This window comes from Ictalurus punctatus, chromosome 17 (genome assembly GCF_001660625.3).
Source record: "Ictalurus punctatus breed USDA103 chromosome 17, Coco_2.0, whole genome shotgun sequence".
Taxonomy (NCBI): Eukaryota; Metazoa; Chordata; class Actinopteri; order Siluriformes; family Ictaluridae; genus Ictalurus; species Ictalurus punctatus.
Window position 1 is genome coordinate 5,037,358 of NC_030432.2, and position 14,872 is coordinate 5,052,229.

Sequence of the window (14,872 nt, forward strand, 5' to 3'; positions counted from 1 at the left end):
TGCCCTGAACAAAGACACACAAGGGGCTTAAACACTAAACATCATCAAAGGTAAAACATAAACAGCTGTGAATAATGACAAGTGAGGGAGACAACTAATAACAATACAGTGTGGAGACCTTGACAGAAATCACAACAAATACACGTGTAACAGTAACAAAGTCTGACAATCCGGAACTGAGTGCCAGAGTGAGCAGCACGCTCAGCAACTCAAAGGCTTTGGGTAGTTTGTGTGCGCTGTTGCGCCTTGGACTGCTGAACACGTTGCTTGCTCCAGCACGCAGTGCGATGGGGAATCACATGAATAACACATGAATATAATTAATTTTCTGTGGACAAACATCAACATGTTTACCAAATAAAGACAAGTAATTAGTCGTGTGGGGTTATCTCCCTGTGGCCTACTCTGGGCCAAAATCCATTTGCACCTTTTTTTACATTCTTCTTCAGTTTAATTAGTAAAGGAAGCAGATAGTGAATTAGGTCTTTTATGACCATGTGGCCCAAAGCTACATTTATACATCAATGGCATTCCCAAATAACATATTAATAAAATATTACTTGGATTTAAAAATGTGTTTAATAGTTCAGAATCTCCTTGGCTTTCAAAACGCATAATTAGCCACACAGAATGTCTGATTTTGTTCTATCTGATGATGTAGATTTTTTGACTGTATTATGTAAGTAGCATACATTACATTGCCATTATATTGGGTCCGGTGTCTATCACCAGGTTCAATCCACTACAACAAAGTGATAATTGTGTACAACCTGGCTTGTTATTCACATCAGTGGCATGTCTCTGACAGTGAAGAAGAAATTATTTACAACTAAAGCATCCAGAAGGACAAATAAATGAGCCATAGCAAATAGCATTTAACCAAACCCCAAAAGTCTGAAAAATCCTATAATAAAAACTACAAGGATATTTCAGAATCACACAACCCCCTTTTTAAATTACAGAAAAAGTTCAAAATACTGCTGAACAAATGCACATAATTTAACCTGGCCACTGTTCAATCCTGCCTTAAACAAATTTTTATTTTCCTAAATGCTAAGACTCTTGTGAGCTACTTCATGTCTATAAGACATGCAAACACTGAGGAAACCCATAGCCACATACCACATCATTTCATGCAATAAATTGTCAGTCAGTTTCAGTCATAGTGTTAGTGGTAGTAGGTTAGTAAGTACATGTAAAATTTTTTGGGTATGAATGGCCCAATGTCTAATTTAATTTAATATCAGAACCCTTGAAATAAGAGGTTATTTTATTACAATTACAGTATCTCACAAAAGTCAGCACACCCCTCACATTTTTGTAAATATTTCGTTCTATTTTTTCATGTGACAACACTGAAGAAATGACACTTTGCTACAATGTAATGCAGTGAGTGTACAGCTTGTGTAACAGTGTGAATTTGCTGTCCCCTCAAAATAACTCAACACACAGACATTAATGTCTAAACCGCTGGCAACAAACGTGAATACACCCCTAAGTGAAAATGTCTCACTTTTGTGAGATACTGTATATACTCTGGCTAAATATCTGTTTATTTCACAGTACAGTATTCATACTTTCATAACTCATATGGTTCATTCAGCATGTACAAAAACTGTGATTTTAAACAACTGATTAACAAACTTTCATTATATATGGTAGCTAACAAATAAGAATTGCACCATGTCTCATATGCAAACACTATAAATGTAAAATGTTGGGGGAAAATGCTGTTGATTATAAAAGCAGCGTGGTGTTTGTATAGGAGATTATTAAACAGCAAGGAAGATGAGACAGAAGCAGTGAATTTTATTCATCTTATTTAATGTAATATCACTCTCAATGCATGGCGTCATAACATCACTTCGGGCATGAGCCCAAACAGTCCTAACTTCTTTTGCATAATAGTAGGAAGTGTTAAAATATTACTTGTGAACAGAACACTGTGTATAATGACACATTTAAGCAAATCCCTAAGGAATAATCCTTATCCTCACATGATGAAGACGAGATGTATAAAACTTGGCCACCCTTCTCAAACTATCCTTTAATTGCTCTGCTAATGGAGACTGTGGTAAGTATATAATGAGGTAGTTTTAATATAATCCAGAATTCATGTAATATTCTGTTTTAATTTATTTTATTTGGTTTTCAAACTATTTATTTTAACTTTCATTTTTTTTGTCATATTTATGCCATGAACTGATGCTGAGCTTAAAATGTCTATAATTTATTTTCATTGTTTTACCAAACTAGTTGTTTTCAGATCAAGAAAACTCATGCTGTTTTGTGTTATCCCAGATCTAACACACCTTATTTAAATCAACAGGTATTTGTCAAGCCCGCTTAATGTATGTTAGCACACAGTTTTTATTTACTTAATTTTAAAATCAACTGGATTCCAGCACTTTTCATTTTTCACTTCAGGCTCTACAAATCCTTGACATTATGCAAAATCTGACTGAATTCCCAGGCAATGCCACATCCAGCAACATCACATCCACCATCCTAAAGGTGTGTGTGGTGATCCCACTGTTCTGTGCCTTTCTCTACTGCATTCTGCTGATGCTGCATACATTTGCCTCACACCGGCAATTCTTTGACAGCTCACGCTACATCCTGTTTGCCTACATGCTGGTCAATGACACACTGCAGTTACTCTCTTCTGTACTGCTCTTTCTATTTGTCATGGGCAATGTGAAGTTTGCCATCATATACTGTGCACCACTGCTCTTTGTCTCCGTTGCCACCTTTCAGAATGGCCCACTAATCCTAGCTGCCATGTCACTGGAACGCTATGTGGCTATCTTCTACCCACTGCGCCGACCTATCTCTTGGACACCTGAAAGAATTTGGGTGATTGTTTTGAGCTTGTTGATCATCAGCTGTATCCCTCCCGCGGTGGATTTCATTCTGATGCGCCCCAACGTGGACTGGGATGTTTTCACCACCCCATTGATCTGCAAAACTATGGTACTCAATGGTTTGCCCATACAGACTCTCTTCAAACTGGCTCTGAACGTACTCTTCTTTGCTGCGGTGGCCATCATCATTCTTTTCACATACATTAGGATCCTTCTGGAGACTCAAAAGATGCGTCAGGATCGGGCCTCAGTAACTAAAGCCCTGCACACCGTGGTTTTGCATGGATTCCAGCTGCTTCTGAGCATGATGGTCTTCACATTCCCCATTACTGAAAACCTGATTGTGCTGAACATCAAATGGATGTCGGAGCATATTCAATTTGCCAACTACTTCTGTTTTGTGCTGCTTCCACGCTTTCTCAGCCCGCTTATTTATGGCCTCAGAGATGAGAGCCTGAGGAGCTACATGAAAAAAGCCATGCCTTGCTGCAGGGCTCGTATTGGGCCACATAAATTGGTCAAAATTCCTAAATGATTGTTAAATGTAGGGAACAGCAACCAAGATGAACTATAACTGTTTTTTTCATGAGTATACATAAGGCTGGTTTATAATGTCATTGAAAGATATTTAAAGCTGATTTCAAGTCTTCCATGACACAACATAACCAGTATGGCATGTGTAATAATTTGATAAGGACTGGAGTATCATTTATTGTAACTGAATTAAATCCAACTGTGTATGATTAGAGAAAGAGGATCATTCAAATGTTAAATGTGTAGGTTTGTTACCATAATCCAATGAATTTTTTTTCCCAGTGTTGTTTCTTAAGAAATTTATATATGGCTACATGTGTTTAGAATGGTTTTGTTTCATTAAAGCAATTTATGCAACAGCATAGACACCATTTGTAATAACAAGCTCTGGGTTAAAAAAAAACCTGTATATAAAGTGCATTACACGGAAATACCTGATTTTCATTAATGACCTATAAACATTCATTACACAGTTGTCATGTCCTTTTTTATAGAAAAACCATGAACAGGGATTTACTTGTTAGAATGGACTGCATCCCACCTTGAAATATAATTTGCTTAGTTATGTTGCAATTATCTGTTTGCTGCCTCAACAAGCCAAAATCAAAGATCAAGTGTTTCATCAATGCATGTATGTACAAATGTTATAATCGTATACTATTCACATTTTATTTAATATAAAAAATACAGCACTCTGTCATAATGTAATCATTTATTTGTACCTATCTGGGTACAGGTTACACAGGTCCTCAATTAGATGGCTTAGGCCATGATGATCTCTTTCCATTATTAAATGCTTTTCATTACTATGCAACATAAATATTAATGTTGATTGAACTAGCCAAAACTAGGATTGCAGATTTATTGTGGTGTTAACAGCCTCGAAGATCCAATAGACACTGAAGGTACTACACAGAAGCAGTGATGATTTTAATGTGATAAGTCCCAAAAAGACAGGCAAACATATGCTCTGTTACATACTAGTAATTTGGCCACAATACCCAACTGACTGATCACACCCATGCTTGTTTGCAGTCACTACATAGGTACAGCTTCTCAAAAATAAAGGCCAGGAGTCATATTAAGCCAAGTACTCTAAGTCAGGGGTTCCCAAACTTTTCCAGGGCAAGGCCCCCCAAATGGCATTAACATTTGACCGAGACCCCCCTTTTGCAAGATGTCTTTAAAACACATTAAAAATACAGACTTCTGAATATATCCCCCCTTTTTTATTATTAATAATTACCTCTTTCATCTTTACATTACATTAGGAATTGAGTGTGTGTGTGTGTGTGTGTGTGTGTGTGTGTGTGTGTGTGTGTGTGTGTGTGTGTGTGTGGTTTTCTGAGGGTGAGAATCATGTATTTATTTATTTTTCACACCAAATAGTTGAGGCCCCCCGGGCGCCCCCTGGCGGCCCCCACTTTGAAAACCACTGCTTTAAGTAATAACAGGCCTCAGGCTTCATGTAAAAATGACAATAGCATGCCATTCTGTACACATTGAAAAGACACATAAATTACATTAAATTACTTAACCACTGTCGGTGGTTAAATTACAGCTACCACTGTTGGTGTAAACATGTAAAAAAAAAAAAAAAAAAAAAAAAAAAAAACCCTCATCTGTCTGTTGTACACATAGGACTGTATTCAGCATTGGCTACATCACCTGGTCTTTTAATCTTCACCTGTCCAGTTTTGGTGAGCCTGTGCCCACTGTAGATGCTCGTTTCTGCCTGCAGAAATACCACTCACTGGATGTTTTCCACAGCATTTTTTATAAACTCTAGACACTGTTGTGTGTGACAATCCCAAATCACCAGTTTCTAAAATATTCGAACCAGCCCATCTGGCACCAACTATAGTGGTTGTTGGTGAAAATCACTGAGATCACATTTTCCCACATTTTCCCCCATTCTGATGTTTGATGTGAACCTTAACTGAAGCTTTTGACCTTTATCTTCATAATTTTTAGATTGCACTGCTGCCAAATGTTTGACTGAATAACTGTATGAATGAGTAGGGGTACATTTCTATAAAAGTTTTTTGTAAAAGTTATTTCTATTAAAGTACAACCCGAATTCCAAAGAAGTTGGGACACTGTGTAAAATGTAAATAAATGTAAATAAAAACAGAATGCAATGATTTGCAAATCTCATAAACCCATATGTTATTCACAATAGGACATAGAAAATGTATCAAATGTTTAAACTGAATAAATGTACCATTTTAAGAACAAAAATGAGGTACTTTTGAATTTGATAGCCGCAATATGTCTAAAAATAAGGTTGGGACGGGGCAACAAAAGGCTGGAAAAGTAAGTGTTACTAAAAAGAAACAGCTGGAGTTTAATTGGTAACAGGTCAGTAAAAGAGTATCTTAGAGAGGCAGAGTCTTTCAGAAGTAAAGATGGGCAGAGGTTCACCATCTGCAAAAAACTGTGTCTGCAATTTGTGGAACAATTTCAGAATAATGTTCCTCAATATAAAATTGCAAAAACTATGAATATCTCATCATCTACAGTACATAATATCATCAAAATATTCTGAGAAACTGGAGAAATCTCTGTGCGCAATGGAAAAGGGTGAAAATCAATATTGCATGCCTGTGATCTTCGGGCCCTCAAGAAGCACTGCATTAAAAACAGGCTTGATTCTGTAATGGAAATCATTGCATGGGCTTAGAAACACCTCCAGAACTCATTGTCTGTGAACACAGTTCGCCGTGCCATTCACAAATGCTGATTAAAGCTTTATCATGCAAAGTCATGAAATTCAAAATTACCTTACTTTTTTCTTAAAATGGTATATTTATTCAGTTTAAACATTTGATATGTTTTCTATGTTCTATTGTGAATAACATATGGGTTTATGAGATTTGCAAATCATTGCATTTTGTTTTTATTTACATTTTACACAGCGTCATAACTTTTTTGGAATTGGGGTTGTAGACTGTAGGTATATACAGGGCATTGCATAAGTATTCACCCACATTGGAATTTTATTCCCACATGTTGTATGACAACCTGGATTTGAAATGGACCTATTTGAGATTATATGTCATGAATATACATAAAACCCAGGTGGAATGCAATATAGTTTGCAAAATTATTTACAAATAAAAAATATTAAAGTTGTGATCGCATAAGTATTCACCCACATTGCTGCCAAATCCTTGACTTAGTTCTTTATTTTACTAGCTCTATTAAAAAAAATCTTTCAATCTCTTCAACAAGGGAGGCCTCTCAGCGGTTGCTGCCTAAGGTCTCTGTAACTAGTGTCACTTCAGGAGCTGCGCCTAAAGTTCCACCTTGGGCCACTAGAGGACACCCTGACTGTCCTTGCAGAACTCCTTCCTCTGTCTCCTCATTTCCTGTGCACCCATATCCATGTATTTGTTATTTTCTCTGCTTGATTGGTGATCTATTTAAGTTCCCTGGTTTTTCTCCTTAACTGCTGGAGCATTGCATCAAGTCAGGTTATGTTTTTTGTTTCTGAGTTTCTTATATTTGTTATTGCTTGGTTTATGCACTGTTTGTTTATATTTAGTATTTTCTCTCTTTTTTTGTTTTGTTTCGTTTCTGGTTGTCCTGGTTCCCTAGTGTTTCCTATTCCTTGAAGTAGAAAGTAGGGCTGCAACTAACGATTATTTTCACAATCGATTAGTGGACCGATTATTATTATAAAAAAAAATTTTTTGATTAATTGATTTATCAGATGGGGCAAACTTTCGGTACCATGTTTTCGTTTATTTAAAATAAAATCCACAAACTGAGTGTTACAAATATAAACTTCAGACCAGAATATATATTATTCATTTAGGTCTGTAGTTTAATTTTGTGCTTTTTGTGCATTCATTTAAAAAAAAAAGCATAAATACTTATATACACACATATATAAAATAATATAATAATTATTATTATTATATTATATAATATTTATAAAATATTTATGCATTACTTTTCATGGATGCACAAAAAGCAATAAATTAAGCTATAGTCCTAAATTAATAATAAAAACGCCCTTTCACGTGGCTTCTGTTACTCGCTGCTTTTAGACATTGTTTTACTTGTGATCATAACGTTTTAATTAGACATTACAGATCTTAATCGCGCTCCCACTGTGTATCATTGTGGCCTCGTTATTAACAGATCACTTCCGTTATAATAAACAGAAGTTACACCGATACAACATATAATGACAATAAACTTAAACTAAACTTTTTAAACAACTTGCGACAGCATCACTGTCGTGCTTCCATGCTACACAAACTCTGCTTTATAAAGTTTGATCTTTTCCGTGGTGTTTAATATAAAATCCTTAGAGGACTTTCTTCCTCAGTCACGTGATGATTTCTCCTCCATCTGATGTTGACTGAGGTCATGTTGGAAATAAAAGGTAACGCTGACAGAAACAGTAAACTGAAGAAAGTTATTGTCGGTGACTCACGCTAAAGTGTGACATTACGTGCGTATGATGCCATGCACCCCTGACTATAAGCGGCTTATACTCCCGGTTAGTAAAAAAAACTGCTAGTGATATATTTGACATGATTTTACCTTTCTAAAATTCACACACTAGACGGTAGAGTACACAGTGCATAGTGTAGGTGTACAGTACTTCATTTGGGTCACAACTTTAGTATCCGAAGCGTGTTTTCGGAACAGAAGTAACGTAATGAGTAAACATGCTCCGTGTCGCGAGCAGACCAACTAATTGATAATGAGATTCATGGACAACAAATTTCATAATTGATCATTATCGATTAGTTGTTGAAAGTTGCTTCAACTAGTTGAAAGTATGCTTCACTTTTTACGGGTATGCTAGGGACTTCTCCTAGCATACGCAGACTTTCTCCTTGCAACCCTGCCATGCATGCCAGTGTTCTTCAGTGTTCTCATGAACATTAGCCAATGTGAGAGCCTTTATTTGCTTAGAAGTTACCATGGGTTCCTTTGTGACCACCCAGACGATTGCATGTCTTGCTCTTGGAGTGATATTTGTTGATCAACCACTCCTGGGGAGGGTAACAATTGGTTTGCACTTTTTAACCTTAGCAGTTCTACAAAGAGCTATTTCTCACACACACACTCGCACACCAATGGTAGCAAAGCTGCCATGAACTTGGGATTCGGTGTCCTTGCCCAAGGACACTTCGGCATGTGGAGTCATGTGTGTCGGGGATCGAACCACCAACCTTGCAATTAGTGGACAACCTGCTCTACTACCTGAGCCACAGCCCCCCCCCAATTTTTTTTCTGTTTGTATGACTTTGTGTGCAATCTGTATAACTGTGGATTGGTGGTCAGGCAATCAGCTCAGGCAAACAGTCAAAACAAGGCAAGGCAAAAAGACGAGGTCAAAAACAAGAACAAAGTCAAAACCAGCATCAACAGACAAGGTATCAAGGCTTGTTAACAGCAGAAACAAAACGTAACCAGCATGTACTTCACAAAGAATGAATTAATAAAAGGTCCTTTTAAACTGTGGTACTGATTGTGCTGTGAATTGGATGCAGGTGTGTGTGATTAGAATGAAGGTGAGTGTTCTGGGAATTGCGGTCCATGGCAGCCATGTTTGTAGGCCACAGTGCAGGACAATAATAACAAGGTTTCAGGCACCCAAATGACTGTAACATAAACAAATACCTCTTTATGAGGCTGTGGATAAATATATTCTGTAGATTCAATTACAGTAAAATTTTGTTTGAAATATAGATTTCTTGTATAGTCAGTAGACAAAGCACCCTTTTAAGATGTTGCTTCTAAAAGTGGATTTGCCAGAAATACATCATCTGACATTTTTTTGGATTATGGTGCTTTCTATGTTAATATTGTGCTTTGTGAGAACTGCTTCAATACTATGAAGGGCATGAGATTTTGAGAATGGCAAGATACACTTAATTTCTTCAACTATTTTCTGTGTAGCATTTTTTGAGAAATGCAACACAGTCTGCATAAACAAAAAAAATTGAGGCAATCTTATGTTCAAGTGTCTGAATATTTACATCTTCAAAAGGCTGTATTCTATCCTCTTCACCACAGTCAATTACTGAAAAGCTCTGTGAGGTACACAGAACTTAATTATCACAGAACTCAGAATTAGCAAATAGAATTAGATAGAATTGAATAGCATTAGCAAATACATGAAATATAGCCACATGGCATACATGCTAATAGTATGAGGATACTGAGCAAATTCTGATTTACAACAGAAATTTAAAGATTTCAGTAAAATGATCCGAACTTCCAATCACTCGCAATTAGAGAATTGATATGTCCTTGGATGGTTGACTTCAATCGATTTCAGGGTCACGGGCTGGAGGACGGAGGACCGAGGAAACAAGGAAGCATCAATTTGAGTATTGAGATGCACCAACTGATTCACGACCTAGGTATCTAGGGAGCTGATCGAGTTATACCCTTAATCCGTTTTTATTTTGGTATGGTGTTAATTCGCGCGTCTCCCTCTAGGTGGCGGTAAGGAACGAGTCGATATTGTTTCCCACCGTCAGTAGAAGAAGTAGAAGGCGGTAGTTGTGATTGGTAATTTCGTTGCCGAGTTGTATTATGTAAACAGAAGTTGTCAAAAAGGACTATGATAAACCTGAAACTTAAAGTTTACAGGTTAAAGTGATGAAGAACAAAAGGGTAAAATCGACCAAGTTTGGCGGTAAAAGAAAGAAAGGTAGGTTCTGTGGACTGAACAGAGCGGCACAGGGATAAAAGCCGTTGAGCTTTGTTGACAGTTGATCGTTAATCCGTTCGCCATCCAGATACTTCAACCGAATCCCAAAATGAACCCCAACTCCGGATCAAACTGCACTTTATATTAATGAAATTCGGGCTTCTGTAACATTGTAGTGCATTATCTGCCTAATAACTGCTTGGAAATCGAGTCTGGCTAGTTGTCACCTGGCTACCTAACGACTCTGCTGAAAAACCCAGCCGGCAGAGCTGGTAGATTATCTTTCCCAGCTGGTCCATGCGGGTAGAAATAAAAAAAAAGTTTTGAATTAACATTAATAATGCTACATCATAGATAAATTGTTTCTAGGAAAATTGCACAGCAAGGTAAATAGCAAATCTCGACTATTTATACGAACAGTAAAGTCAAGTCATTTAAAAAAAAAAACTTACCAGCTGGCATGATGATGTACCAGTCTTGTCAGTAATGTTTTGACCAAACTGGACTTTTCAGCAGGAGAAATGAAATAAATAGTTATCTCGATGTATCTTATCAAGCTTGTAAAACGTTTCTCTATATGATGAATAACAAAATCATTTAAGTAATAGTCTTTCGCATGCTGTGCTCTAAATAGCTGCTTTATTGATTTTGATTACTATTCGTTGTAGATGGATAAAGAAACGTGCACTAGGTATGTAAGTGGTAGATGGTTTTGTTTCATACGTAATGTAGGTTAAATATGTAGGGAGTAGAGAGCTGTGGAAATTTTTCAGTTTAAATGACATTAAAAAAAAAAAATCGGTTAATAGAACGGAATGGTGTTTACAAAGCAAAAATGTAGAAAACAATGCTTCAAAACACTATTAGAGTTTCATATTTATTTCCCAGTCTGATTGTGTCAAATTAACATTTTTAATGGGACATTCAGAAAATGCATGAGGAAATACACAACCAAACAGGCCCAAACCTATGCTCTACATATAACACAAACCTGTCAGTGCTATTGCGTTTCTTTGCTCCAAAACTGAACACTTTATTTTTTTCTTTGCCAGTTGTCAGTGATGTGTCCCCTTCGACAAGCATTCCTCCTCTTGTGGAGGGCCATGTGCGATGTTTCCTTAGAGTCACATTAAGCAGAGTGCTGTGGACAATAGCCAAGCCTCCACCACTGACCCTGATCCGATTACGATGGTGGGGTGAGACGACCAGTGGCACTGTATTCTGTCCCAGAGACGGATCCCTAGATAGAGAGAAAGATGTGAAATCCACAACCAGATTTCCAGTTCGATGTGGCCCAAAGCAGTTTACTTCATATTTAACAGGTAACATCATCAAACTTAAAATTTTTACAACACCGATCATTGTAAGATGTTAATTATTACCATTATATTAAGGCTATGTGATGAGACAATAGAATGTTGCTATCATGATAAAGGACGTCACACTATACTTTTCTGACAGTATTGTTGGTAAGATCAGTTATATGTTTCTGACAGTATATGTTGGTAAGGTCACCTTTATAATTTTGCTCTACTAATACACTCGCAGTTACCTGATTAGACATAGTAGGGTTTTTTGTGTGTTTTTTTTTTTTTTAAAAACTTAATTAATTATTATTATTATTTACTTAAGAAGTCATCTCCCTGACATTTTTAATGTGCTACTATATTTTTGCTGGTACACTGCTAGAAAAATTAAATATTCTTATTTATTTTCTTGATATTCTGTTGGTGCCATAATTCATACCTTCTACTTTTAGTGTGCCTATAGTTCCTTTCTGCTTTTTATGATTTAGTTCACTGTTTTCTTTTGCATCCTTTTTTATGCCTTATGTTCTTCACAGATATGGGCTCACTGGTGTTGGATGTTCTTACAAAGCCTGATCACTTACCCATAGCACGAGTTCGAATAGCCGGGATTGCTAAATTGTCCCTTTCTCATTCTATTATCGGGTCTTTTACACTTGTGTCACCAATGTCTGAAAAGCTTGGCGAGTTACAGGTGGGTAAAATATAAGATCCAATTTCAGGTCATACCCTACATACACTGAAAGTATGTGGACACCTGACCATTACACCCATAGGTGCGTGTGGAACATCCCATTCCAAAACCATGGGCATTAATATGGAGTTGGTCTCTTCTTTTTTGTTATAATAACCTCCACTCTTCTGGGAAGGCTTTCTACTAGATTTTGGAACATGGCTGTGGGGATTTGTGCTCATTCAGTTATAAGAGCATTTGTGAGGTGGGGCGCAAGGCATGGAGGCTTGGCACAATGTAAGTGTTCCAGTTCATCCCAAAGGTTTTCTGTAGGGGAATACCAGCCTCATTTTGTCCACAGGGGTACTGCCATGAAACAGCATTGGCCTAATTCCCTTAGTTCCATTTAAGGGAAATCTTAATGTTACAGTATACAAAGATGTTCCAGACAGTTGTGTGCTTCCAACTTTGTGGCAACAGTGTGGGGAAGACTCTCATATGGGTGTAATGGTCAGTTATCCACATACCTTTGGCCATATACTGTATTATTATTCTCCTTTACTTTGCAATACAAGTAATAATACCTAAGAGCTTTTTGACCTAAATGTTCAGATTATAATTCCTGTGTTGTAAACTTTAAATTTTTGTCAAATGTTTTTACTTTGTTTTCCCACAACAGGCTACACTGGCTTTAGAGCCACTTACAGAAACCTACGACAGCAGCAGCTCTATACCAACTGTAGACATGAGCACAAACATTGACACAGCAGTTTCTGCTCCAGGACTCGTATCTGACAAAAATATGCTGCTGCCATCTTTGTCCCACTTGGGTTCAAAAACCAGTGGAAATATCTCAGATCCTGGAGGCAGTTCCAGGGGCACACCAATGTGTGTTTTACTTCATTCTTTAATAACATTTTGAGCTTGAATAACGTTTAAGCTTAAATCACCATCATGTACTTTTGTTTCCTCATTTTAAGTAAATATATAACATTGCCTACCTTGAATTAAATGATTTACTTATTAAATGTATTTTTATTAGAGGAAAGGACCACTTATACTTTCAAGAGAGGGGAAAACCACATTCTGATAGATCTAATGCTGAAGTAGGAGCTTCAGTAAATAGAAATTTGCAGGTGGAAATTCATGAACCAGATGCCCACATTCCCTCAGCATCAGTGGACCTACTTTCTGGTAGGGATCAAAAGCAAGATATTTCTTTCATTACAATCTTTTGTATTTGGATGAAATCATAACAAAGTGCTTTTCTAATTAAATTCATTTAATGACATCTGTCTTGTTCCCTCCTAGTTCTTCTTGAGCGTGGTAGCAAGCTTAGAAATGCCATGGTGGTTTCTGCGTTGCAGTCTGATATTGATTCTGACATGGGTCTGAAGGACACTTCCCTGCACCTACCAGTAGATAACACTGGAGCCGGTTCTTTACCGTATGCCTGCATGTGTTCTGTAAAAATTTTAAGTTATGTTGTGCCGTCCAGAATTATTGCAGCTCTTCAGGAAAATGCATAAATTAAGTAAATAAAGCAATAAAGTAAATAAAACAGTCCAAAAGCATTAGTGATCAACCACCATATTTAACACCTGTGTATCAGTTACTTTATTTTTGATGCAGACAGTTTTGCAGGACTCTCCTTTCATAGCTTGTTGCTGTGAAAATGAAATTTAACAGTTAATTCTGATACTTCACGACCAGAAGAATCATTTAAATTGTGCAATCATAAAACTGTAATCTTTGACCTCTTTAATTTTTGGAAAATTTCTAACAGTTTCAATCATGTGAAACTTTTTGTCATGGCCCTAGTTGTGCTTAATGATATTTTTTAACTGTTAATGTGTGTGTGTATAAATTAAGATATTTAAATAATGATGATATATTAATAGATTATTCAAATTAATACTGTTATTCAGTTGTTTGAACAGATAATTTAAATTATTGTATTTAATGTTTATTTTCTAAATATTTTTTGCCTTTTTTAAGGGTGCCAATAATTCTGGAATGTAATCAGACTATAGCTACTGTCTGCCAGATTAATGTTGTTTCTTTAAAAAAGAAAAAAAAATCCTTTCTTTTTTTCCTTCAAGGCCCCCAATTCCATCATCAGGGCAGCTGATGCAGGACATCCTCCACTCAGATATTCAGTACTTGAATCAGGACCATGGACTCCCCAGGCCAGACATGCATGATACAGCTGTGGAGCAGCTTCTGGGGAGGTAATGAAGATGGAATTTGTATTCTATGTAAGGAATATGTCATGTACTGCATCTGTAGCTCATACACAATTATCATAGATAATATCAACACTTTTTGTTGTGCTGAGCCAATATTGGAAAACTTGCTTTTGTAAACTCACTTATAATGGAAGCCTAAGAGTACTCCCTCTGTAAACATCTAAATAAATATGTAAAATTGTACATTGACATCTCAAAACAACTAATGTTACACAAACAAAAAGTCTAATAAATGGTTAACAATTAAATTAATAATATGAACCAGTACTAAAGCGTTCCTAAAGATTTTGTGGTATACAAGTCTGATCAGACCTGCACGTCTACTTTGGCAATGTAGAACCTCAAAATCTTCTCTATGAAGTTTCATAATAGCTTACTTTTCACATTTCGTTTGTTGGGGAATTAATGAAATGCATTTCAAAGATGCCTTTCACAAACATTTTTTTACTGCTCAGACAAGTGCCCTTTGACTTGTCATTAGGGAGTTATGAGTCAATGTGCTTAGCCTTCTTTGATCACTACAAGGAAACTTGGTGACTATATAATGACAGATAGGTAGA

At 36.6% G+C, this 14,872-nt stretch overlaps 2 protein-coding genes across 6 annotated transcripts in view; both read left to right on the forward strand.

Annotated features, from left to right (window-relative positions):
• Nucleotides 1-2,267: 2,267 nt before the first annotated feature.
• Nucleotides 2,268-3,667, forward strand: or95a1 (odorant receptor, family 95, subfamily A, member 1). The gene has a single exon (XM_017490417.3). The coding sequence runs from the start codon at nucleotides 2,449-2,451 to the stop codon at nucleotides 3,397-3,399; it is 951 nt and encodes a 316-aa protein (XP_017345906.1). The 5' UTR covers nucleotides 2,268-2,448; the 3' UTR covers nucleotides 3,400-3,667.
• Nucleotides 3,668-6,875: 3,208 nt separating this feature from the next.
• Nucleotides 6,876-14,872, forward strand: part of c2cd3 (C2 domain containing 3 centriole elongation regulator) — a 31,006-nt gene continuing 23,009 nt past the window's right edge. For 2 of the 5 annotated variants that reach the window (XR_001815231.3, XM_017491238.3), the window contains exons 1-6: nucleotides 6,876-11,405; nucleotides 11,927-12,084; nucleotides 12,743-12,951; nucleotides 13,106-13,257; nucleotides 13,375-13,510; nucleotides 14,166-14,294. Coding sequence is in view for 4 of the 5 variants with exons in the window: in XM_017491238.3 (XP_017346727.2) it covers nucleotides 11,015-11,405; nucleotides 11,927-12,084; nucleotides 12,743-12,951; nucleotides 13,106-13,257; nucleotides 13,375-13,510; nucleotides 14,166-14,294 (1,175 nt within the window). In the remaining variant the exon portion in view is untranslated. The remainder of the gene's footprint in view (nucleotides 11,406-11,926; nucleotides 12,085-12,742; nucleotides 12,952-13,105; nucleotides 13,258-13,374; nucleotides 13,511-14,165; nucleotides 14,295-14,872) is intronic. The other 3 variants (XM_017491236.3, XM_017491237.3, XM_017491235.3) reach the window with 3 other exon arrangements.